The 26209-nt window shown below is 42.4% G+C and overlaps 1 protein-coding gene across 1 annotated transcript; it reads right to left on the bottom strand.

Moving 5' to 3' along the window:
* Window positions 1–20479: 20479 nt before the first annotated feature.
* On the bottom strand, window positions 20480–22885 carry LOC101143553 (cTAGE family member 2-like). The gene is given in 4 exon segments (XM_031001343.3): window positions 20480–20556; window positions 20559–21236; window positions 21239–22105; window positions 22108–22885. Coding segments are annotated over 4 exon segments (2400 nt in total).
* Window positions 22886–26209: the final 3324 nt, after the last annotated feature.

The raw sequence follows: 26209 nt of genomic DNA, 5'->3' as shown, positions 1-26209 counted from the left end.
CGCTTGCAGTGAGCCGAGATTGCCCCACTGCACTCCAGCCTAGGCAACAGAGTGAGACTCTGTCTCAAAAAAAATTAAAATAAAATAAAATAAAAATCATAGGCACTTAATAAGTGTAGTTTCCTGGATGGTAAAGCATCAGGGAAAGTGGTTTTCTTTCTTTTTTTTTTTTTGAGACAGAGTCTCACCTTGTCACCCAGGCTAGAGTGCAGTGGCACGATCTCGGCTCACTGCAACCTCTGCTTCCCAGGTTTAAGCGATTCTCTTGCCTCAGCCTCCCGAGTAGCTGGGACTATAGGTGCCCGCCACCACACCCGTGTAATTTTTGTATTTTTAGTAGAGATGGGGTTTCACCATGTTGTCCTGGCTGGTCTCAAACTCCTGACCTCATGATCCACCTCCCTCAGCCTCCCAAAGTGCTGGGATTATAGGCGTAAGCCACCGCACCTGGCCAGAAAGTGGTTCTCATGATGCGTCTCAGACCGGCAACATCAGCATCACTGGAACTTGTTAAAAATGGACACTCTCAGAACCCATGCCAGACCCACCAAATCAGTTTGAGAACTGCCATTCAGTAGAGAATTATTTGCCTACTGTAAATTTTCTAAGGATTTATGATGGGCTATTTTTGACCCATAGGCTCAGAGAATCCTGCAAAATCCTTTTTTATTGTTTATTCTGCAGACAAAAATGTGACAATATGCTTTGAAAACATAGGTATACTTGAGTAACATTTATTTACATAAATCCCAAATTCTGCCTCTTAAGGTATATGAAATTTAACTATGTATGTATTATGCATTTTGTCTGGCTTTCTATCATCATTTTAATTTGTAAAGAATGTGCTTACTTGGGAAAGCAAATTAAAGTGACTACTGTTTGCTATCGTTATGATGTTATCTACCTCTTTTTAAAATTTTTTAAAAATTTAATTTAATTTTATTTTATTTTGAGACAGAGTCTCGCTCTATCGCCAGGCTGGAGTGTAATGGCACAATCTCAGCTCACTGCAACCTCCACCTCCCGGGTTCAAGCAATTCTTCTGCCTCAGCCTCCCAAGTAGCTGGGACTGCAGGCGCACGCCAACACGCCTGGCTAATTTTCACACTTTTAGTAGAGACGGGGTTTCACCATGTTGGCCAGAATGGCCTCGATCTCTTGACTTCGTGATCCGCCAGCCTCGGCCCCCTAGAGTGCTGGGATTACAAGCATGAGCCACTGCGCCCGGCCTCTACCTCTCATTTTTTTTTAAGCCAACCTTTTGAAAAATCATATTCTTTTCTGCCTCTAATTATACAACAGAGACATAGTACTAAAAATGATACTGAAGTTTATGTCCATGACAACAGTTTGGTGAAATCTAGGTGTGTTTTTATCTCCATACATATCAAATTTATCTTAAGAAAATTACATCGAGCTGGCCGTCCTTCCACAACCCATAACCTTAGTCTAATCATGAGAAATCAGACGAATTCAGAGGGGCATCCTATGAAACACTTAATGATGCTACTCAAAACTTTCAGGGTCATCAAAACGTGGAAAGTCAGGGAAACTGCCACACCCAGGAGGAGCTTAAGAGGACATGGCAAGTGTAATGTGGTAACTGGATAGGATGCTGGAGCAGAAGAACATTAGGTGAAAACTAAGAAAATCTGAATAAACCATGAACTTTAGTTAATAATGTATCATTATATCATTCATGAATTGTAACAAATGAACCATACTAACGTAAGATGTTAACAGGAGAAACTAGGAGAGTTTATATATGGGAACTCAATGCTGTCTTCTCTTTTTCTATAAATACAAACTGTTCTAAAAAACTAAGCTGACCGGAAGTGGTGGCTCATGCCTGTAATCCCAACACTTTGGGAGGCCGAGGCGGGTGGATCACCTGAGGTCAGGAGTTTGAGACCAGCCTGGCCAACATGGCAAAACCCCGTCTCTACTAAAAGATACAAAAATTAGCCAGGAGAGGTGGCAGGCACCTGTATCCCAGCTGCTCGGGAGGCTGAGGCACGAGAATCACTTGAAACCGAGAGGCACAGTTTGCAGTGAGCTGAGATTGCGCCACTGCACTCCAGCCTGGGTGACAGAGTGAGACTCCATCTCAATACATAAATAAAGTCTATTTTAAAAAGTACATTGGGCCGGGCGTGGTGGCTCACACCTGTAATCCCAGAACTTTGGGAGGCCGAGGTGGGCGGATCATGAGGTCAGGAGATCGAGACCATCTGGCTAACATGGTGAAACCCCGTCTCTACTAAAAAAATACAAAAAAATTAGCTGGGCGTGGTGGCAGGTGCCTGTAGTCCCAGCTACTTGGGAGGCTGAGGCAGAAGAATGGCGTGAACCTGGGAGGCGGAGCTTGCAGTGAGCCAAGATGGCGCCACTGCACTCCAGCCTGGGCGACAGAGCAAGACTCTGTCTCAAAAAAAAAAAAAAAAATACATTGACTAAGAGAACTTTTTAAATAAAACCTTTTGTTAAGCCAATAGAATGATACTAGTACAGTATAATACCCATACCTTAAATATATAATGATAGATAAATATAAATGTAGATAGGACATAAAACATTCTTGTATTTTAACATGCAAAGACTTGCATTTTTTCCTGGCTCAAAGAGGCATTGTTCACTGTCTTGATTCTGTTTATTGCAAAAGTCCATTTGTCCATACCAGGGTAGTTTTTCATACTCAGACTGAAAATTAATCAATGATATATTTTCCATGTTATTTTAGTGATTTAAACTTTGGGAGATAGGTTAAATATGTGAAACGACGAAAATTTTATGAACAATCAGTTTACATATTAAAAACCAGAAAAAGAATTTGGTTTTTAACTGCCTTTGGCTCATCAGGCAAAATTACTGGGCTATGTTGTAACTTGGATTACAAACTATTATGGGTTAAGAATGGTATAAAATTATAATTTGAATTAAGGCTTTTCTAAATCATTAACAAAAACAGACAAATGCATGGTGTTTTGCTCACATCTTTTTACTTTATGTTTACTTCTTAATGTAAGTCTAGATAGTGACCAGAAGCATAGCTGGAGATGTAAGTGAAATCTTGAACGTGGTAAGAGACATTAAATCAATAATTTATTTTAGATAATACAATAACACTGAAAGAATTGTGAGAAAAGAATCTGTAATCCAAACTGGAATTTTTCTGTATGCAGGCATAACCAAGCATAGTACTCGTAAATGGAATATAATCAACTACTACTTATATTAATTTGCATTATTAATGCAACCTGGCAGGGAGACACTGTTGGGAGCGGACTGGGCTGTTCATATGGATGAGTGGAAACAATAGTAGAATCAATTAACTAGTATTCTTCCATTTACTGTGTCAGATATGAGACTGTCTTCTAACTTGCTCTTTTAAAATATTTGGGACCAAATTATTAAAGTAAATAGTGAATATGAACACAGAATAATGTTAGATATAATTAGTGATGTAAATGAATCACACCATCCATCTTAAGAGTTCTACAGAAATTTGAAGGAAAAGTTGTCCCATTATTGGTTGAAATGTGTGACCTGTAGTCTCAGAGGAATCATTATAATATAGTCATTTAACAATTGAATCACCTATGTGTTGTGTTTCATAAATACAGTTATGTTGCTTAATGATGAGGATAGTTTCCGAGAAATGCATGTTAGGCAATTTCTTCATTGTAGGAACATCATAGAGTGAACTTACACAAACCTAGATGGTACACACCTACACACCTACACTATGTGGCATAACCCATTGCTCCTGGTCTACAAACCTGTGCAGCATGTCACTGTATGGCCTGCTGTGCACAACTGAAACACAACCACAAGTATTTGTCTATCCAAACATAGAAAAGATACAGTAAAAATATAGTATAAAAGATTTTTTAAAAGATATGCTTGTATAGAGTACTTACCATAAATAAATGGAGCTTGCCAGACTGGAAATTGCTCTGGGTGTGTCAGTGAGTAAGTGGGGAGTGAATGTGAAGATCTAGGACATTGCTGTACACTACTACAGTCTTTATAAGCACTGCACACTTAAGCTGGACTAATTAATTAAAATTTTTTCTTCAATAATAAATTAACCTTAGCTTACTCTTTTTTACTTTATAAACATTTAAACTGGGGCCAGGTGTGGTGGCTCATGCCTGTAGTCCCAGCACTTTGGGAGGCCGAGGCAGGCGGATCACAAGGTCAAGAGATCGAGACCATCCTGGCCAACATGGTGAAACCCCGTCTCTACTAAAAATACAAAAAAATTAGCCGAGCATGGTGGCAGGCACCTGTAGTCCCAGCTACTCAGGAGGTTGAGGCAGAAGAATTGCTTGAACCTGGAAGGCAGAGGTTGCAGTGAGCTGAGATCGCGCCACTGCACTCCAGCCTGGCAACAGAGGGAGACTCACTCTCAAAAAAAAAAAAAAAAAGTTTAGACTTTTTTTAACGTTTTTATTCTTTTGTATTAACGCTTCACTTACAACACAAACACATTGTATAGCTGTACAAAAATATTTTCTTTATATCCTTATTTTATAAGCTTCTTTTTATTTTTTTATTTTTTACTCTTTAATACTTTTTTATTAAAAACCAAGACATAAACACACACATTAGCCTAGGCCTACAAAGGGTCAGGATCATCAATATCACTGCCTTCCACCTCCACATCTTGTCCCACTGGAAGGTCTTCAGGGGCGATAACAGGCATGGAGCTGTCGCCGCCTATGATAGCAACGCCCTCTTTTGGACACCTCCTGAAGGACCTGCCTGATGCTGTTTTACAATTAACTTTTTATATATATGTAAGTAGGAGTACACTCTAATGACAAAAAATTATAGTACAGGTTGGTCCAATGGTAGTGGGTTATCAGACCTTATTAACATTTAGTGTCACTAAAGTTGGTATACAACCCCCACTGCTAAATTTGAATGGCTTAAATTTTTTTTTGGAATAAAACAGGCTGGGTGCAGTGGCTCACGCCTGTCATCCCAGCACTTTGGGAGGCCGAGGCAGGCACATCACTTGAGGTCAGGATTTCAAGACCAGCCTGGCCAATATGGTGAAACCACATCTCTACTAAAAATACAAAAATTAGTCGGGCCTGGTGGCACACACCTATAATCCCAGCTACTCAGGAGGCTGATGCAGGAGAATCACTTGAACCGGGAGGCAGGGGTTGCAGTGAGCCGAGATAGCGCCACTTGATTCCAGCCTGGGCGATAAAGCAAGACCCCGTCTCAAAAAAAGAATAATAGAGTATATACATAAATCGGTAACATAATTGTGTACTATCATTATCAAGTATTATGTACTGTACATAACTGTGTGTTTATACTTTTATATGACTGGCAGTGCAGTAGGTTTGTTTATACCAGCATCGCCACAAACATGAGTAACGTGTTACACTAAGATGTCATGATGACTCTGATATCACTAGGCAACAGGAATTTTTCAGCTCCACTATAATCTTATGGGATATTTGTCATATATGCAGTCCATTGTTGACTGAAACACCAAGTGGTACATGACTGTACTTAAGATAGTCCCTGCCCTAAGGCTGGGCACGGTGGCTCACGCCTGTAATCGCAGCACTTTGGGAGGCCGAGGCGGGAGGATCACGAGGTCAGGAGATCAAGACCATCCTGGCGAACACAGTGAAATCCCATCTCTACTAAAAATACAAAAAAAAAATTAGCCAGGCATGGTGGCATGTGCCTGTAGTCCCAGCTACTCAGGAGGCTGAGGCAGGAGAATGGTGTGAACCTGGGAGGTGGAGCTTGCAGTGAGTCATGCAGTGAGCCAAGATTGAACCACTGCACAACAGCCTGGGCGACAGACCAAGACTCTGCCTCAAAAAAAAAAAAGATAGTCCCTGCCCTCAAGGAACTCTGCTGATAATTGTAATTCATTCCTAAGTATGGCTCTAGACTATCCAATATATATTAATAATTGAGAAAAGCAAGTTGTTAAAACATTTGTATGTGTCATTTTATCCATTAAAAAAACTAGAGCTTTACGCAGAGGAAAACGTATGAAGTAATGTATACCAAAATATTATATCTTGGGAATAAGAATACAGAGAACTAGCTCTTTCATATTTATCTGATCATTTTTCTACAGTTAACATGTATTAGCTCACACCTGTAAACCCAGCACTTTGGGAGGCCGAGGCAGGAGCCCAGGAGTTCAAGACCAGCCTAGGCAACATCGCTGCACCCTGTCTCTACAAAAAAAAAAAAATGTTTTTTAATTAGCTGGGCATGGTGGAACACATCTGTAGTTCCAGCTACTCGGGAGGCTGAGGTGGAAGAGTCACTTGAACCTTGGTGGTCAAAACTGCACTAAGCCATGATGGCACCCCTGCACTCCAGCCTAGGCAACAGAGCAGGACCAAAAAAAAATTTGGGGTTCTTGAGTTTTAAAACTTTTTTTAAGTAAAAGGAAAGAAGCATGCTGTAATGAGGCCTGTATACTTAACAATGGTGAATTTTACATCCATAACTAAAAATTCAAAAAGCTACGGTAGTGGCCAGGCGCTGTGGCTCACACCTGTAATCCAGCCACTTCGGGAGGCCGAGACAGGCAAATCACCTGAGGTCGGGAGTTCGAGATCAGCTTGACCAACATGGAGAAACCCTGTCTCTACTAAAAATACAAAATTAGCCGGGCATGGTGGCACACGCCTGTAATCCCAGCTACTCGGGAGGCTGAGGCAGGAGAATCACTTGAACCTGAAAGGGGGAGATTGCAGTGAGACAAGATTGCATCATTGGACTCCAGCCTGGGCAACAAGAGCAAAACTCCGTCTCAAAAAAAAAAAAAAAAAAAAGCGACTGTATAATTGCTTAGTTATAGGATACAATCTGTTCCATGGTGATTTATTTAGAAGGAAGGACCCAGACATGTTTGTCAATGGCATGCCAAGCAATAGAATATACCCAGTCTCTAGATCGGGAAGGGAATAGTGCCAGTGAAGCCATGTGTGGTAAGCCAGTAATAGTAAATCCACGTTTTAATGTTTTTATTTTTTTCAGATGGAGTCTCACTCTGTCTCCCAGGCTGGAGTGCAGTGGTTTGATCTCGGTTCACTGCAAACACCACTTCCCAGGTTCAAGCAATACTCCTGCCTCAGCATCCGGAGTAGCTGGGATTACAGGCATGCACCACCATACCCAGCTAATTTTATTTTTTTGTAGAGGCGGGGTTTCACCATGTTGGCCAGACTGGACTCAAACTCCCGGCGTCAAGTGATCCACCCACCTTGGCCTCCCAAAGTGCTGGGATTACATGTGTGAGTCTCCGAGCCTGGCCTACACCACATTTTAAGAAAGACACTGATGGCCGGGCGCGGTGGCTCACGCCTGTAATCCCAGCACTTTGGGAGGCCAAGGCAGGTGGATCACGAGGTCAGGAGATCGAGACCATCCTGGCTAACACGGTGAAACCCCATCTCTACTAAAAATATAAAAAAATTAGCCGGGCGTGGGGGCGGGCGCCTGTAGTCCCAGCTACTCGAGAGGCTGAGGCAGGAGAATGGCGTGAACCCAGGAGGCGGAGCTTGAAGTGAGCCGAGATGGTGCCACTACACTCCAATCTGGGCTGACAGAGCGAGACTCTGTCTCACAAAAAAAAAAGACACCGATAAACCAATGAAGGCTATGTGACTGCTGAGGGTCTGCTTAATTGATCTATGAATGAATGAATAAATAATCTTTGAAAAACCTGAGAACGTTGGAAGAAAACACTCAATTCACTGGGTAACTGAAGTCAAAATGACTTGCAAAATGCTAATTATTATAGGAATAAGAGTGGGAAAATGTTCAAAGAAATCCATAGATTGATGTGTATGCTTCTTGTAAGGTATCTGAGGAAAGACCATTATGTATTCAGATATCTGATAGTTCATTGCTTGAAAAACATGAATAGATTCATTCTCTATTGCCCTGGAGGCTGAGTATTATTGAAATGTACCGGGAAGCCATTTTCAGCTTAAGATGGTAAAGAACTTTGCCATCAATTCACTGCTGAAACTGTTGCCTTGCAACATAATGCAAACTTCCGGTCCCTTGAATTGTTCTAACAGGCTGTTTTTAAAAATGTAGGGTTTATTCTTATTCAGATATCATGTCTTAGTCCATTTTGGGCTGCTAGAACACAATACCACAGATGAGGTAATATATAATAAATGGAAGTTGTATCTCACATGTCTGGAGGCTGGGAAGTCCAAGATAAAGATGCCAGCATTTGCTGAGGGCCTTCTTGCTGTGTCATCCCATGGTGGAAAGCATCATCACATGGTGAAAGGGCAAAGAGAAAGCAAGACGGGGCAAATCCACTCCCAAGGTAATAGCATTAATCTGTTTATGAGGGCCATGCCCCCATGACCCAAACACCTCCCATTAGGCTCCAACTCCCAACACTACCACAAAGGATCAAGTTTCCAGCACATGAACTGTGGGGGTCACATTCAAGCTATAGCATATGGTGAAGCTAACCGATCAGGAGATGACTGCCCTTGAAAAAGTAGTTTGTAACTCACAGTTTCCAAGAGCGGGGGCATGCCACACCATGCAATGCCATGAGCAAGCGCTGGGATCCATCAAGAGGCAGAGAGGCGAGGAGAAAGCATGGCCACGAGTCTTTGTTGTGGTTTCCACAGGCAAGACAGGGTAAGCCAATTTAGGATTCACTTGCTTAAATAATTTCTCAGGCTCTGGGACATAGTGGTTGTGTCCCTATTTGTCTGGTACCTGGCACTGGGGTGACCAGGATGGGAATACTGACCTGGAGTCTAAGAGCCTGTATTATTTATGTGACTGCTCTTCGTTAGCACCAATAAACAGCAGTTAATTATTCACCCACCATCATCCCTGGTTACACGGAGACAAGGAGGTGTGGCCCTAAGGGCAGATATTGAGAAAACATTTTGTGTGTGTGTGTTTGTGTTCTATTCCTGTAATTAGACTGGACTACATACACCAAGGCTGTGGGTTTTTTTTTTTGTTTTTTTTGTTTTTAAGATGGAGTCTTGATCAGTCGCCCAGGCTGGAGTGCAGTGGCACAATCTCGGCTCACTGCAAGCCCTGCCTCCCGGGTTCACGCCATTCTCCTGCCTCAGCCTCCTGAGTAGCTGGGACTACAGGCGCCCGCCACCACACCCGGCTAAATTTCTGTATTTTAAGTAGACACAGGATTTCACCATGTTAGCCAGGATGGTCTCAATCTCCTGACCTCGCGATCCACCTGCCTCAGCCTCCCAAAGTGCTGGGATTACAGGTGTCGGCCACCGCGCCCGGCCACACCAAGGCTCTTAATATTCACAATTCTTGAAACTAATGAAGTTTACTACATCTATCTTTTGTAGTTGGCACTCTTGAATTTTTTCCTAAACTATTTCTCCAACTAAATTGATATTTAGAAAAGGCTTGTTACAGCCGGGCGTGGTGGCTCACGCCTGTAATTCCAGTACTTTGGGAGGCCGAGTTGGGTGGATCACAAGGTCAGGAGATTGAGACCATCCTGGCCAACATCATGAAACCCCACCTCTACTAAAAAATAGAAAAAATTAGTCAGGCGTGGTGGTGCACGCCTGTAGTCCCAGCCTGCTCTGGAGGCTGAGGCAGGGGCATCGCTTGAACCCGGGAGGTGGAGGTTGCAGTGAGCCGAGATTGTGCCACTGCACTCCAGCAAGACTCTGTCTCAGAAAAAAAAAAAAAAAAAGGGAACCATAGAGACTTAAAGCCCACAAAAGGCAGCTCTATTCAAGCACAGTTGCTTCAGTAATTATTGCAAAAATTCTACTTTTGCTTTAATTATTTGAGTAATTGCTGCAATCATCATTAAATGTTGATTGTTCAAAATAACTACTAATTCAGTTGATAGATGTGCCTTGAAATAAACAATACATCTAATCTCCAAATACTAATGTTTTACTTGAATCTATTTTAATGGCTATAAAAATATGGCCCATTTGAATAGAGCCAGGCATGATGGCTCACACCTGTTAATCCCAGCAACTCTGAAGATTGAGGCAGGAGGATCACTTGAGGCCAGGAGTCTGAGATCAGCCTGGGCAACATAGCAAAATCCCATCTCTTAAAAAATGTACAAAAAATTGGCCGGGAGCAGTGGCTCAGGCCTGTAATCCCAACACTTTGGGAGGCGGAGGCGGGCGGATCACGAGGTCAGGAGATCGAGACCATCCTGGCTAACACGGTGAAACCCCATCTCTTCTAAAAAATACAAAAAAATTAGCCTGGCGTGGTGGTGGGCGCCTGTAGTCCCAGCTACTCAGGAGGCTGAGGCAGGAGAATGGCGTGAACCCGGGAGGCAGAGCTTGCAGTGAGCTGAGATGGCGCCACTGCACTCCAGCCTGGGCAACAGAGCGAGACTGTGTCTCAAAAAAAAAAAAATTTACAAAAAAGTACTTGGGCATGATGTTGGATGTCTATAGTCCTAGCTACTCAGAAGGCTGAGGCAGGAGGGCCGCTTGACCCTAGGAGTTAGAGGCTGCATGCAGTGAGCTGTGGTCATGACACCACTGCACTCCATCCTGGATGACAGTGAGACGAGGACTCTTAAAAAAGAAAAAAAAAAGACCTATTTGAGATTTTGAGATGATCTATCGTTTAACCTTTTCTCTGATCTAGATTTATACAACACAGTTTTTTCTCAAAGTGTGTTTTATAGAACACTAGCTCAGGAGGTCAACAGTTACCTGTATTTACTGTGGGACTTCCAAAAGACAGTCTGCTAACCAAGAGAGAGTGTATACGTGCAACATCACCACAACACATAATCCAAGAACTCTTTTTCTTAGAACAAGGGGCTGTGCAACACTTTGTCAAATACTTATCTAATGAATGTAGGAAGGAAAATAACTGAATGTTAGTTATAGGCATAATACTGTAACTTGCTTCTGCATTTCAAAGAGATCACAAAATAAAATAAAATTGAGCATTAACTATATGCCAGACGTTGTTTTAAGAACCTCACACACATTGGCTCATTTAATATTCAAATGACTTTATAAGATGGGAACAATCACCCCCATTTTATAGATGCAGAAACTGTCCCAGTTCAGATGGCGGAAGTGGCAGAATAAAAATTCAAACCCAGGTGGCCTCCAACAGAGACTCTTATTAACTGTTCCACTATGCGGCATTTCTAGGCCTACCCTTCTCCTATCTTTTATTTTGTGTAGATGGAGGTCTCACTATGTTGCCCAGGCTGGAGTGCAGTAGGCTATTCATAGGCACCATCATAGAACACTACAGCCATGAACTCTTGGGCTCAAGCAATCCTCCCCACTCAGCTCTCTTCCCAAGTAGCTGGAACTACAGGCACACACCACCGCACCCAATCTTCTGTTATCTTTTTTGAGACAGGTTCTCACTTTGTCACCCAGGCTGGAGTGCAGTGGCACAATCTCAGCTCAGTGCAGCTTCAACCTCCCAGGCTCAGGTGATTCTCCCATTTCAGCCTCCTGAGTAGCTGGGACCACAGGCAGTTGCCACCACGCCCAGCTACATTTTTGTATTTTTTCACAGGGAGGAGGGGTCTTACTCTGTTGCCCAGGTTGGTCTCGAACTCCTGGGCTCAAGCGATCCTCCTGCTTCAGCCTCCCAAAGTGCTAGGATACAGGGGTGAGCCACCACATCTGACCCAGGATTTTTTGAAATCTTGGGTCTTCTTTTATTTCTCAGGCAGTTTTATAGTTTCCTTCAAGTGTATTTTAAATCACTCCCACTTTCCTTAGAGAACCTTTGGGTTAGGGGAACTCCCTCCAAAGCTATCTCAGCCCGTTCTACAATGATATCCCCCCATCCCCAGCATTTGGCCCATCTCCTCATTCCATGATCTAGCCCTAAATTGCACTTTCCCCTCTGTACTTCTTGATTGACTTTTGAAGTCTTAGTCTCCTATTTGATGCTTCTATATTATTTATGCTGCTGCTACCATCCCCCGAAGTCCTCCAGCAAGGCCAGACCCCTGGACACCTTCTTTTACATCTACCAATACATCCTTCAGAGCCATTCCCCTTGTACCCCTCCATCCACCACCATCTCACAGCCTGGTCCTCCCCCTGCCCAGACTTAGCTATTACTGGAATGCGACCCCCACTCGCATCCTGGCCCTGCACATCCCCTTTTAGGTTTTTGTTCCTTTTTCCTCCTCTCACCAACTAAGACAAGGGCTGTGCCATAAATAACTCTGTGTCCCTGCCTGGCCCACATGGTAGAATCTCAACAAAGGTTTCATCTCTTCCCCTGAAGCCCCATGGACAGAGATGCTGCAACTGGCTTTATAAAATGATACTTTGTGTTCATGCTTTTCCACCCTTAAAAAGATCATGACCTCCATCTCATTTTCATCCCAACACGCGCAAACCACAAGGAGTGCTTTTAGCAATATCTTTTAGGTATTACGAATAATATCACAGGATGTACACACAGGGTATACACACACACTGTGATAAAAGGAGTAATATCTCCCTTAGATATTAGCAATAATATCACAGGGTGTACACCCACTGTGATATTAGCAGTAATATCCCCCTTGGATATTACGAATAATATCACTGGGTGTACCCACACTCTGATATTAGGAGTAATATCAATCTTGGATATTAAGAATAAGATCACAGGGTATAAATGCACTGTGATATTAGGATTAACATCTCCCTTGGATATTTTGAAAATATCACAGGGTGTACAACCACTGTGACATTATGAATAATATCTAACTTGAATATTCCTAAAAACGTTAAAGGGTGTACACCCACTATGACATTAGGAGTAATATCTCCCTTGGATATTGCGAATAATATCACAGGGTGTACACCCACTGTGACATTAGAAGTTGTATCTCCCTTAGATATTATGAATAATATCACAGACTGTCCACCCACTGTAACATTAAAAGAAATATCACACTTAGGCCGGGCGCAGTGGCTCACACCTGTAATCCAGCACTTTGGGGGCCTGAAGCAGGCGGATCACGAAGTCGGGAGACTGAGACCATCCTAGCTAACACGGTGAAACCCTGCCTCTACTAAAAATACAAAAAAATTAGCCAGGCGTGGTGGCGGGCACCTGCAGTCCCAGCTACTCGGGAGGCTGAGGCAGGAGAATGGCATGAACCTGGGAGGCGGAGATTGCAGTGAGCTGAGATCGCACCACTGCACACCAGCCTGGGTGACAGAGGGAGACTCAGTTTCAAAAAAAAAAAAAAAAAAGAAACATCATAGGGTGTACATCATAGGGTGTACACCCACTGTGATGCTAGAGTAATATTTCCCTTGTATATTACAAAAAATATCACAGGGTGTACAGCCACTGTGAAATTAGGAGTAATAGCTCCCTTAGCTACTATGAATAATATCACAGAGTATACACCCACTGTGATATTAGGAGTGATGTCTACTTCTAGGTATTACAAATAATATCTTTTAGATATTACAAATAGTATCGCAGGGTGTACACCTACCGTGGTATTAGAAGCAATGTCTTCTTCTAGTATTACAAATAATATCTTCTTTTAGATATTACAAATAGTATCGCAGTGTGTACACTCACCGTGGTATTAGGAACAATATCTTCTTTTAGATATTATGAATCATATCACAGAATGTACACCCACAGTGATAATAGGAGTAATATCTTCTTTTAGATATTATGAATAATATCACAGGGTGTACACCCACTGTGATATTAGGAGTAGTATCATCTCCCTTAGATATTATGAATAATATCACTGGTGTATACCCACTGTGATATTAGGAGTAAAATCTTCTTTTAGATATTACGAATAATATATCACAGGGTGTATGCACAGGAGGGGCTCACCACCACACCTAACAAGTAAAAAAAACAATTTTGTAGTTGGTACATGTTAGCTCACGCCTGTAATCCCAGCCCTTGGGAGGCCAAGTCGTGTGGATCAATTGAGGTCAGGAGTTCGAGACCAGCCGGGCCAGCATGGTGAAACCCTGTCTCTACTAAAAATACAAAATGTGGGCTGGGCGCATTGGCCCACACCTGTAATTCCAGCGCTTTGGGAGGCCGAGGGGAGTGGATCTCGAGGTCAGGAGTTCAAGACCAGCCTGATCAACATGGTGAAACCCCGTCTCTACTAAAAATACAAAAGTTAGCTGGGTGTGGTGGCACATGCCTGTAATCCCAGCTACTCAAGAGGCCGAGGCAGAAGCATCGCTTGAACCCAGGAGGCGGAGGTTGCAGTGAGCCAAGCTCATGCCACTGCACTCTAGCCTGGGTGACAGAGCCAGACTCTGTCTCAAAAAAAAAAAAAAAAAAAACCATACAAAAATACAAAAAATTAGCCAGGCATTGTGGCGGGCACCTGTAATCCCAGCTACTTGTGAGTATGAGGCTGGAGAATCGCTTGAATCCGGGGGTGGAGTTTGTGGTGAGCCGAGATCACGCCGTTGCACTCCAGCCTGGGCAACAAGAGTGAAAGTCCATCTCAAAACAAACAAAAAAAAGATTATAGAGTGTGTGTCTCCCTATGTTGCTGCTCAGTCTATTCTCCAACTCCTGGGCTCAAGCGATCCTCCTGCCTCAGCCTTCCAAAGTGTTGGGATATAGGTGTGAGCCGCTTCACCTGGCTAATATGTTATAAGAACATTATAATCTTACTTAAAGGTATGAAGTTTTAAACTTCATATAACCTTTTTTTTTTTTTTTTTTTTTGAGATGGAGTTTTGCTCTTGTTACCCAGGCTGGAGTGCAATGTGCAATCTTGGCTCACTGCAACCTCCTCCTCCAGGGTTCAAGCGATTCTCCTGCCTCAGCCTCCAGAGTAGCTGGGAATACAGGTATGGGTCACCACACCCGGCTAATTTTGTATTTTTAGAGACGAGGTTTCTCCATGTTCATCAGGCTGGTCTCCAACTCCCGACCTCAGGTGATCCACCTGCCTCGGCCTCCAACGTGCTGGGATTACAGGTGTGAACCACCACGCCTAGCCCACATACTCTTAAGTATGGTTTTATTTCGTTGTTTCTGAATAGTTCTCGAGATTTTCATTAAATTTATATCCAATAGGATTTCTGTTTTTCTACAATAGAATACCTCTCTCATTTGGTGTTGAAATCCAGCAAACTAAATAAACCATAGTAACACCAGTGTTTCTGGGTTCTTCCACGTCCATCTGTCTGTAAAAACACAATCCTCTGTTGACATTTATTGAGTCCCCTCTCAGCTGTGCACTGCAAAGAGTTTATTAACAAAAAGAGAAGGCAGCTGGGTGCAGAAGCCTGTAATCCCCCCAGTCTGGGAGGCCAAGGCAGGAGGATTGCTTCAGCCCAGAGGTTTGAGTCCAGCCTGGGCAACAGGGAAAAACCTTGTCTCTACGAAAAATTAGTCGAGCATTGTGGTGTGCACCTGTAGTACCAGCTACTCCGGAGGCTGAAGTGAGAGGATAACTTGAGCCCCAGAGGCAGAGATGAGGTAAGATTGCATCACTGCACTGTAGCCTGGGCAACAGAGCCAGGCTCTGTCATAAGTAAGTAAATAAATAAATAAATAAATAAATAAATAAATAACGGCATGTGGCTCTTGTTCTTCAAATGCTCGCATTTGTGATGTGTTAGGGTGAGACAGACTGCATCAGAAACCTTAATAATTTTCTCAGCCTCTGCTCTGGGTAAAGACCAAGCCCCTGAGAATGCATTGAAGGGAAGCTTGTCATCCAGATACTTCATAAGGAAACAGAAAACCTCAAGAAGCTTCCCTTAATCAGTACCACTGTTCATTTTCCTCCCTGATTCATAGGCTGGATGGATGGGAACCAGATCATCACCGGGCCATCCGTGTGAACAGCACAGGAACTGAGACTGGAAATGAAGGTTGTTGGTCTCCAGGGAAGAGGGACAGAGGCTTCAGCATCTTTACAGTCTCTGCTGTTTCCTAAAAAAAAAAAAAAAAACCCTTTTCAGGACAAAGAGCTATTTCATGCTCTGTTCCACTCTCTGTCCATTATTAAGGCAGTAGGTCTTTGGCTTCATCTCATTCAGGGAAATAAATGTTTATACTGATGGCTCAGAATGTAGTGGTCTAGAATGAAGAAGAATGTGGCACTGTTACTAAAGGTAAAACTGCAGATGTACCACTAGAAGATAGCTCTAAAACGTTGTGGTCTTTTAAGCCAGGCATAGTGGCATGCACCTGTGGTCCCAGCTACTTGAGAGGCTGAGGCTGGAGGATGGCTTGAACCCAGGAGTTTGAGGCTCAGTGAGCTATGATCATGCCTGTGAATAGCCACCGCACTCCAGCACAGGCAACATAGCAAGACCCTGTTTCTAAATAAATAATAAAAATTTTAATAATTGTGGTCTTCTTAGTTGGTTCTAGTGGCTGAGCCACCCATTTCTCCCCCAGGTTACTGTAGTGGCCTCCTCACTAGAGGTCTGGCACCAAATCTGGCCCCTCTGAGTGAATAAGTGAATGTTTGATGTGTCTCTTAAGACTTCAACTCAGTCTGTTGACTATAATAGGTATTAAGTGCAACCTAGTTAAGAAAAGCAAACATGCACCAGGCGCAGTGGCTCATGTCTGTAATCCCAGCATTTTTGGAGGCCCAGGGGGGTGGATCACCTGAAGTCAGGAGTTTGAAACCAGCCTAGCCAACATGGTGGAACCCCTTCTCTACTAAAACTACAAAAATTAGCCAGGTGTGGTGGTGAGCACCTACCCAGCTACTCAGGAGGCTGAGGCAGGAGAATTGCCTGAACCCAGGAGGCGGGAGGTGGCAGTGAGCCGAGATTGCACCATTGCACACCAGCCTGGGTGACAAGAGAGAAACTCAAAAAAAAAAAAAAAAAAAAAGAAAAGAAAAGCAAATATGATTCTGATCATTGCCAGACAGAAACATTTTATTTTATTTTACATGTTTTTCTTTTATTAATCAGCTTTCTCAGGTTGAAGGAAACATTTTCATGAATTTGTTTCCATCGATCTGACCACCAGCTTTTTTTTTTTTTTTTTTTGAGATGGAATTTCACTCTTGTCACCCAGGCTGGAGTGCAGTGATGAGATCTAGGATCACTGCAACCTCCACCTTCTGGGTTCAGGCAATTCTCCTGCCTCAGCCTCCCGAGGAACTGGTATTACATACACCCAACACCACGCCTAGCTAATTTTTGTATTTTTAGTAGACATGGGGTTTCACCATGCTGACCAGGCTGTTCTCGAACTCCTGACCTCAGGTGATCCACCCACCTTGGCCTTCCACAGTGCTGAGATTACAGACATGGGCCACCACTCCTGGCCGACCACTAGCTTTTGCTGAGCCTCTACTTCATTCTGTTCTGTTTGCGTCAGGCACCAGACAGCCCTTGGTATGTAGGTAACTTGGTAAGACATGATGTTCTTTGCCTCTGAGGAGCTTACAGAGTGATCAGGACAAGAGATCTGTAAAGAGATCATTACAGCGTGACTCTACAAAGAAAGTGTAATGGGAACACAGCAGAGGGAACAATTACCTGTTCTTTCTTGGGATGGGGGAGGAATAGAACCAGTTTTTCAGAGATAAACAGGATAGTCTCAACCTAAAGAGATGCACATTCCAGGCAGAGGAAGCAATGTGCACAAGCACAGGCCTGGCCAGGGAACAGTGAGCGGTAGGCAGGGGCAAGGGTGAAAGGAGGCTGGGACCCACAGTGGAGGGTCTCATATGTAGGCTAAGGAAGTAATCCTTTATCCTCTAGGAACCAAAGGAGCGTTTTACATAGGCAGATTTAGTAACTCCAGCGGAAGGGTAGGCAATGGTTTGGAGTAGGGAGAGAGCAGAGACAAGGAAACAAATAGGAGGCTGTGGCCAAGGTCCAGGAGATGTTGAGAATCTGAGACAATGTCTTAAATCTTGTGAAGTGCGCCGGGCATGATGACTCAAGCCTCTAATCCCAGCAGTTTGGGAGGCTGAGGTGGGAGGATCTCTTGAGCCCAGGAGTTTGAGACTAGCCTGGACAACGTGGTGAGACCCTGTATCTATAACAACAACAAAAAATTAAACATTAAAAATTAGCCAGGTGTTGTGGACTGTGCCTGTCATTCCAGCTACTGGGGAGGCTGAGGCAGGAGGACTGCTTGAGTCCAGGATGTCAAGGCTGCAGTGAGCAATGATTGTCTCACTGCACTCCGGTCTGGGCAACAGAGCAAAATCCGGTCTCAAAAAAAAAAAAAAAAATCTTGTGAAGTGAAGAGGAAATAACCAGGGCCTTATCAATTCACTGAAAGGGAGATTTATTTCTCTGTAGCTTTCAAGAACACTCTTAGTATTAATGAAGAGGGTTTTTACAAAGGGAAAAAAAGGCCGGGTGTGGTGGCTCCCCCTGTAATCCCCTGTAATCCCAGCACTTTGGGAGGCCAAGGTGGCCAGATCACTTGAGGTCAGGAGTTCGAGACCAGCCTGGCCAACACAGTGAAACCCTGTCTTTACTAAAAATACACAAATTAGCTGGGTGTGGTGGCACACACCTGTAATCCTAGCTACTCAGGAGGGCGAGGCAGGAGAATCGCTTGAACTCCAGAGGCGGAGGTTTCAGGAGCCAAGATCGCAGCTCCACTGCACTCCAGCATGGGTGACAGAATGAGAATCCGTCTCCAAAAAAAGGGTGGAGGGGAACCCTGAGATTCATTAATTCTCATTTCCCTAGTTTATGAAGTGCATTTACTTTCTCTAATGGCTGTCAAAGTGAAGGCTGAACTTTGAGCTAGATCTTAGTGCTCAGGATATCAGGAAAAGGAATAATTATTCTTAGATGCTGCGTCAGAGACTGCTTGTTATCTTTCAATATCTGTTCTGTTTTACTCTTCTTTAGTAATGTAATTTTTTGTTTTTAGCTAACCACGTGGTTATAGGGAATAATGATGATATTTTTCAGCCTCATTTGCAGCTAGATATACTATGTTATTTATTTCTTCTGGCCCACAGGATGTGAGCAGATGTGATATGTGTAATTTCCAGGAACTATCTTTAAAGGGTTGGATGTGTACTTTCTTCCTAGCTTCCATCTTCTTATGACCAAAATGAGAAGGTAATGGCTACAGCCTCAGCAGCCACTTGAACAATGGAGTGATCTACAGAATGGATGCTAGGCACAGCAAACAATGAAATAGAAGGTTTCTTGGTCCCTTTCATAATATCTAAGGGAGATATTATTCCTAATATCACAGTGGGTATACACCCCGTAATGATATTATTCATAATATATAAGGGAGATATTACTCCTAATATCACAGTGAGGGTACACCCTGTGATGAAATTCTTTGTAATTTCTAAGGGAGGTATTTCTCCAATATCACGGGGGTGTACATTCTTTGATAATATGATTTGTAATATCTAGGGGAGATATTATTCTTAATATCTTCTTTTAGATATTACTGAAGCTTTACGTGGCCTTGTGGCTTCTGCTGTCTTGAATGGCCTTTGACATCCCCTAAGGGAGCTCACTCTAGAGCCCTTCATGAGAGGCCACGTGAAGACAGAGGCTCTGATACCATATTAACCATGTCTTTTTATGTATTCTGACACTTCGACATCTAGGGCCTTGCTGACCTTGGCAGGCCTGTCCCTACCAGGGTTAGCCAATTCCTAGAGACAGTAAACAATTTGCCCATAAGCGTGCTTTTCACACACAAGCTAACCAGTCCAGAGCTCATGCCCCCAGTTACCTATTTCATCAGGCTTCCACAGGACTCACACACTCTAGGCCACTATTCCTCTGCCCTAAGCGCCCCAGGGCCAGGTACCAGACAACTAGGGACAGCCCTTATACCCAGAGCCTGCTGAAATTACTCAAACTATAATAGCTAACCTTAACCCTGCTCACCTTGCCTCACTCATTCCTTCCCATGGAAACCACTGTAAAGGCTCTTGCCCATGTTTTTCCATCACTCCTGCCTTCTCGCTGACCATACTGCCTCCCTATTCAGTGCTGCATGGCATAGTACTTTCCCTTCTGTTGGGATCTGTGAGTAACAAACCATCTTTTCAGTGGTAATCGACACTTGATCTGTTGGTCTCTCCATACCCGAAGAATAATGCAACCTATATATATTTTTTAATCAACTAAAATTTATTTAATTAAGCATAAAGTTACTTTCACATTTGTCTACAACCACAGTAAATACAGTTCTTGGCATAATGCCATGGCCTTTCAAATGTAAAGCTTCCCCACCTGCAAGATTACATCTATAAATCTCCCACTGTTGTTTATATAATAGTGAATTAGTTAAACAAATTAAAATAGTTATACTATCTAGAATAAAATCATATGGAAATAATTTACTCATAAGATTCATATTTAAATCATCCTTATTTACAAAATACTATCCTGAGAATTATAATTCCATTAAGTTTGAATATGAGCAAACGTGTAATCACTGAAATAACAACAGTTACTTCAACTGAAAATGAGAATAGTCAAAATGACTTTTGAAGAGAGCAAAAATATTGTCAAGTTTCTTGCCGTGGTTCTGGATCTTCAGCAGCAGGCTCATTTGAAGGCAGACTCAACCCTGAAGGGAGCTCAATCTACCTTCAGAATGTGCGGGTAGGCGGGGAAATCCAGGTCTTGGGGGAAGGTAAGGAGGAAAACCCCTCGGTGGATAGACATTTCTCATTGCAAATGGAGCACGTGGTGGACCTGGGACATCCCTTGGTGGAAAATAATCTGGAGAAGCTCCAAACATGGTTCCTGGAGGAGGTGGAGGGAAAGGAGGTCCTCTTCTCACGAACCGGCCCCTCATATCCACTGGAAACAATGGACCTCTGATTGGAGCAAGAGGTGGAGGAACAAAGCCAGGGCCAGTTGCTTCACTTTCAGCGGGGAGAGATGAATCAGGCACATTTAAATTGCCAAGATTATCTTTGGTATCATTTCCACTGAATTCCATTTCTGAACGCACTGACCCATCCATTTTATCCAAAGAAGGCATATTAAAACTTCTGAGTTCTGCTGGTCCAGAGCGTCTAGCACAATTAGAATAAAATCTGTCTTGCCTTTGTGGAGGAAGAGCTGAATCAGGATATGATTGTCCTGGTGGAGGAAACATCATCCTACGGTCCTGTTCCCATGGAGGTGGCAGGGGCCCAGTGTCAGAAGGAGCCTTGTGAGGATCGGTTAACCTATCACAGCTTGATTCTCCTCTTTCACTGGTAATCTGGTGGTCCAGAGGATTCCCTGGGCCTCTTGGGCCTCTTCCTCCTCCCCTGGAGGGAAAGGTGAGGGTCTGAGTGGACCCTCCCACAAAGTTGGAGGATAGAGAAAAGCTCTCGTTTCAGATGAAGGCCGACCCAATGGTGAGGGACCATATGAGGAATGCTCTCTGCCAAATGCTGTATTTGGAACATCAAGTGCATAAGGATCTTTTTCTAAAAATTTAATTTTAAAGTCTGTTTCAATTAATTTTTGTCTGTTGTGAGCATTTTCTTTCCTTAAATCATTGAGGTTTCTTTCAGCAGTCCATGCTGCCAAACAATTATCATGTGCTTTTTTCTCATGGTATATAATCTTCCCTTGATAAAAATGAATAGTTCTCTCAAGTTCTTCTTCAAGATCTTTGGCTCGCTTTCTGCAGGTCTCCAGCTCTTCAGTGGCATGGCTCATCATTTCGTCTACTTTAGAAAGTTTCTCTTTCTCTAGCCAGTTATTTTCCTCTACTATTAATTTCCTGTAGAGTTTCATTTCATTTTCTTGATATAATTCTGTCATTACCTTAAGTTTCTGTTGAAGCTTCTGATTCTCACTTTCAAAATATGTGTTTTCCGACTGCAAAGATGCTTGTTCCGTCTGAAGATTTTTAATATGCTCTCTAAGCTCTTCCTTGGTTTTATCAACTTCAGATAACTGAATATAGATTTGGTTTCTTTCTCCTTCTAAGGTTGTTAAAGAAGCATTTAACTTAGCAGCATGAATCAGTTTCTTCAAAGCTCCTTTTGGAGGATTATCTAAGTAAGCACCGTCTTCCGATTCACTGTTCATTTCTAATTCCAAGTTTTCATCATCTGTTATGACTTCTTCCAGCACAGCAGCCTGATCTTTGATCTTTAGCAAGCGTTCAGTTGGAGTCTCAATGTGATTTTATCATTTAGAACTTGTTCTGCGTGTACTTTGGAGTCTTCAAATGTTATTTTCTGTTTATTAAGTTCACTCACTTGTTCTTTCCATAATTCAGCTTCTTGCAAAAGCTGTTTCTGGCTTTCCTGAAGTTGAGAATTTTCATGCAAAGCATCTTGTATTGCTATCTTCATTTGTTCTTCATTCATTTGAAATCTCTTGAAGGTCATTTTGGCTTCAGCTAGTAGTGATTTGAGGGATTTTGACTCATCTTCTAGAGACTGTATCCTTTTGGAAATATCCGCCATCACCTCATCTTGTTCGGAATGTTTAGATTTCTCTTCTTTTAACTCCTTTTCTAGACAGAGTATTTCATGCTCCAGTTCAGAACTGGACCTGTTCACCTTTTCACACGTTGCCTCCAGACTTTGTGCTTCTGTTGCCTCCTTCTCAAAGCTGGCATCCTCTAAAGGTGACTCTACTTCATAGCCTTCATACTCTTTTTGAACAAGGCTAAATTTTTCAAGTAGTCTACATTTTTCTTCAATTAGTCCAGAAAGCGCTACAGCAAGCTCTTTCTCTCTTCCCACATAAAGCCGACTCCTAACCGATCTAAAACTTCTCCACAAGAAAAAGGGAACAGCAACAAATCCAAGGACAGCTGCACATATCACCAATTCCCATGGAAATCCATAAGGATTCGAATCTGGTCTCCTGCCTTCAGGCAGTGCTGCCACAACCCTGTGTGGCTCCTCCAGGACCAGCCCCCAGTAAGGCTGAGGGGTAGCCCCGGGCTCCTCCATAGTGCCAAGGCTGCTGTGGTGGTGGCCGCAGTAACCCAGGCCTGTCGGGGCCACAATTAATAGCGAAGAAAGAACACTCAGCCTTCAGTTAGGAACAGAATCCGCACCTGGCAACCGGAGCTGACCACTGAGGAGCCGGCTGCGGGGAAGCTGGGAGACGCGAGAACCCACAGGCCTTACAGGCCCATAGAAAAGGTACAGTAAAAATATAGTATAAATATTTTGTAAAAGATCTGCTTGTATAGAGTACTTACCATAAATAAATGGAGCTTGCAAGATTGGAAATTGCTGTGGGTGACTTAGTAAGTGGTGAGTGAATGTGAAGGCCTAGGGCATTACTATACACTACTGCAGACTTCACAAGCACTGCACGCTTAAGCTACACTAATTAATTAAAATTGTTTTCTTCAATAATAAATTAACCTTAGCTTACTGTAACTTTTTAACTTTATAAATGTTTAAACTTTTTTTATCTTTTTTACTTTTTTGTAATAACACTTCACTTACAACACAAACATATTGTACAGCTGTACAAAAATGTCTTCTTTATATCCTTATTTTATAAGCTTTTTTCTATTAAATTTTTCTTGTTTTTACGTTTTAATAGTTTTTTGTTAAAAAACCAAGACATAGACACACACATTAGCCTCAGCCTACACAGGGTCAGGATCATCAATATCACTGTCTTCCATCTCCACATCTTGTCCCACTGGAGGGTCTTCAGGGGCAATAACAGGCATGGAGCTGTCACCTCCTGTGATAACAATGCCCTTTTTTGGACACCTCCTGAAGGACCTGCCTGAGGCTGTTTTATGGTTAACTTCTAACCGTACACTCTAAAATAATGACAGAAATTATAGTACAGTTTGGTCCAATGATAGTGGGTTATCAGAACTTATTAACATTTAGTGTCACTAAAGTTGGTATAAAACCCTCCACTGCTAAATTTAAATGGTTCACAGTTTCTTGGGTTTTTTTTTTTTTTTTTAAATAGGCTGGGTGCGGTGACTCACGATTGTAATCCCAGCACTTTGGGAGGCTGAGGCAGCCAGATCACTTGAGGTCAGGATTTCAAGACCAGCCTGGCCAATATACTGAAACCACAACTCTATTAAAAACACAAAATTAGTCAGGCATGGTGGCACATACCTGTAGTCCCAGCTACTCAGGAGGCTGAGGCAGGAGAATTACTTGGACCAGGAGGCAGAGGTTACAGTGAGCCAAGATAGCACCACAGCATTCCAGCCTGGGCGATAGAGTGAGACCCCATCTTAAAAAAAGAATAATATAGTATATACATAAATATCAATTCCTCATTCATGGGGAATCTTGTTGATCATTCTGGCTGCTTGATATTGATGAGGGGCATCCTGGGCAGCCTCATACCATGGGTGACTCTGTGGCCCCCCAGGAATCAAAGGTTAATCTAATACTATCCTTTTCTTCTGAAACAATCTTTCTTTTTCCAGTCCCCTACTTCCACCAAAGACAAATCTCAGCAAGACAAACCTACCTGCAAAATAAGCTGCAGTCCCATAAACGTGGCCTGATTACCCCACAAAGTGCAGCAAGAATTGCTGCCCACATAGGCTCTCCTAAATTGGCCTTGCTGGAACCTCTCACAAGGCCATTTCAGTCAAAGACCTGGGAAAATAGCCAGTTCATCCATCTGTGTCACAGTATAAAATAAAATAGATTCTTATTGAACTTATGCAAGCAAACACATTGCCATGAATTAAGAATATTCACAAATAATTTACAAATTCTGGATAAATTAGGCATAGAGAGAACTATGCCTCAAATTCTGTTTGAGGAAAGCATACTGTATTCAATATACTTAAAGTATACTCAGAGGCAATAAAAAGCTCCAAAGAAAAAAATTCTCCAGACTCTGAAAAACAAAACAAAAAGAATCAGCAATATTTCAAACAAAAAAACCATAAAAAATTATTGCAGTCTCCATTAATTCAGTCCATGCAATCAACTTCTGGTATGCTTCATATTGAGTTAGCAATCTTGATGAACATATCAGCATTTCAATTAGTGCCCTGGAAGTTTTCTCTCTAATCCAATGGCACAGTCTACAAAGTTATAAGAAACCTGCATTCAAGAGGTTGAATTTTTCATAAACTTCCCCAAAGAAGAAAGCCCTGGACTGTAGCTGATTATAAGTCACTTTTTGAGAAGGATCAAAGCAAAACTACAATTGTGGATGACAAAAGTTTTAAGACAGCCATAGTTAAAGGCACAGTTAACTAGGGTATTTTGTTATTCCTGTGGCATACAAGTTAACATCATAATAATAATTACTGTGAGAACATATATTAAGACATATCAGAATTTTAGAACTCTCATATCATCCTGGAACTTCAGGAGGCCAAGGCAGGTGGATCACCTGAGGTCAGGAGTTCAAGACCAGCCTGGCCAACATGGCGAAACCTTATCTCCACTAAAAATACAAAAATTAGCTGGGCATGGTGATACACGCCTGTAATCCCAGCTACTTGGAAGCCTGAGGCACAAAAATCACTTGAACCCAGGAGGCAGAGGCTGCAGTGAGCTGAGATTGTGCCACTGCACTCCAGCCTGGGCAACAGAGCAAGACCCATCTAAAAAATAAATAATAAGTAAATAAATAAATAAATAAATAAATAAAACCCAAAGGAAGCTGAACACCACCTCAGATTGACAATGCTTCCTGCATAATTCTAACATAACAAATAAGCCAAATAAACCTAATATGTCTCTCTTGGACATCAGGGAAACTTATACCCAAAAAAGTTACTTTGAGGTCAAAAAGACTGAATTTGGAACTTGAAATTTTGCCATTGGAAAGTTTGTCAGAGATCAGTTTTAAGACACTTGACATCACAAAATAGGATTACAGGTCACTATAAAATAGCCATTCGTTTAGCAAAAATGATAATACAAAACAGGTTACCCTTTGATAGTGAGGAGACTCAGCTTCCCAAATAATAAGCCCTAATAAAAACAGCATGAAGCCAACTAGGAGGGAGAGAACCCTCTCTTTTTCTGTAGTTTTACTCAAAAATCTCTTATCTCTTACGTGAACATTTAGTTCAAGGGAAACCAAATTTTACCTTTATATGGTATATTATTAATGTTAAAACTAATTTTAATAAAACCTTATAAACAAATCTATCCAATTGTAATCAGTTTGACCATAAGGTAAGATTTCCATAAACTTTTTATAATCTTTTACAATTTTCTATTAAGGAGCAGATTAATGCTCCAGGAAGTCCCAGATGCTGGCCTTGCATCAGTGTGGTTTTGGTGTTAATGTTTAATTTATAGAAAAACTGA

This window comes from Gorilla gorilla, chromosome 14 (assembly GCF_029281585.2).
Source record: "Gorilla gorilla gorilla isolate KB3781 chromosome 14, NHGRI_mGorGor1-v2.1_pri, whole genome shotgun sequence".
In the NCBI taxonomy this organism is placed as follows: domain Eukaryota; kingdom Metazoa; phylum Chordata; class Mammalia; order Primates; family Hominidae; genus Gorilla; species Gorilla gorilla.
Note: the sequence above shows the minus strand (reverse complement) of the source record. Positions and strands in the feature narration are given on the sequence as shown.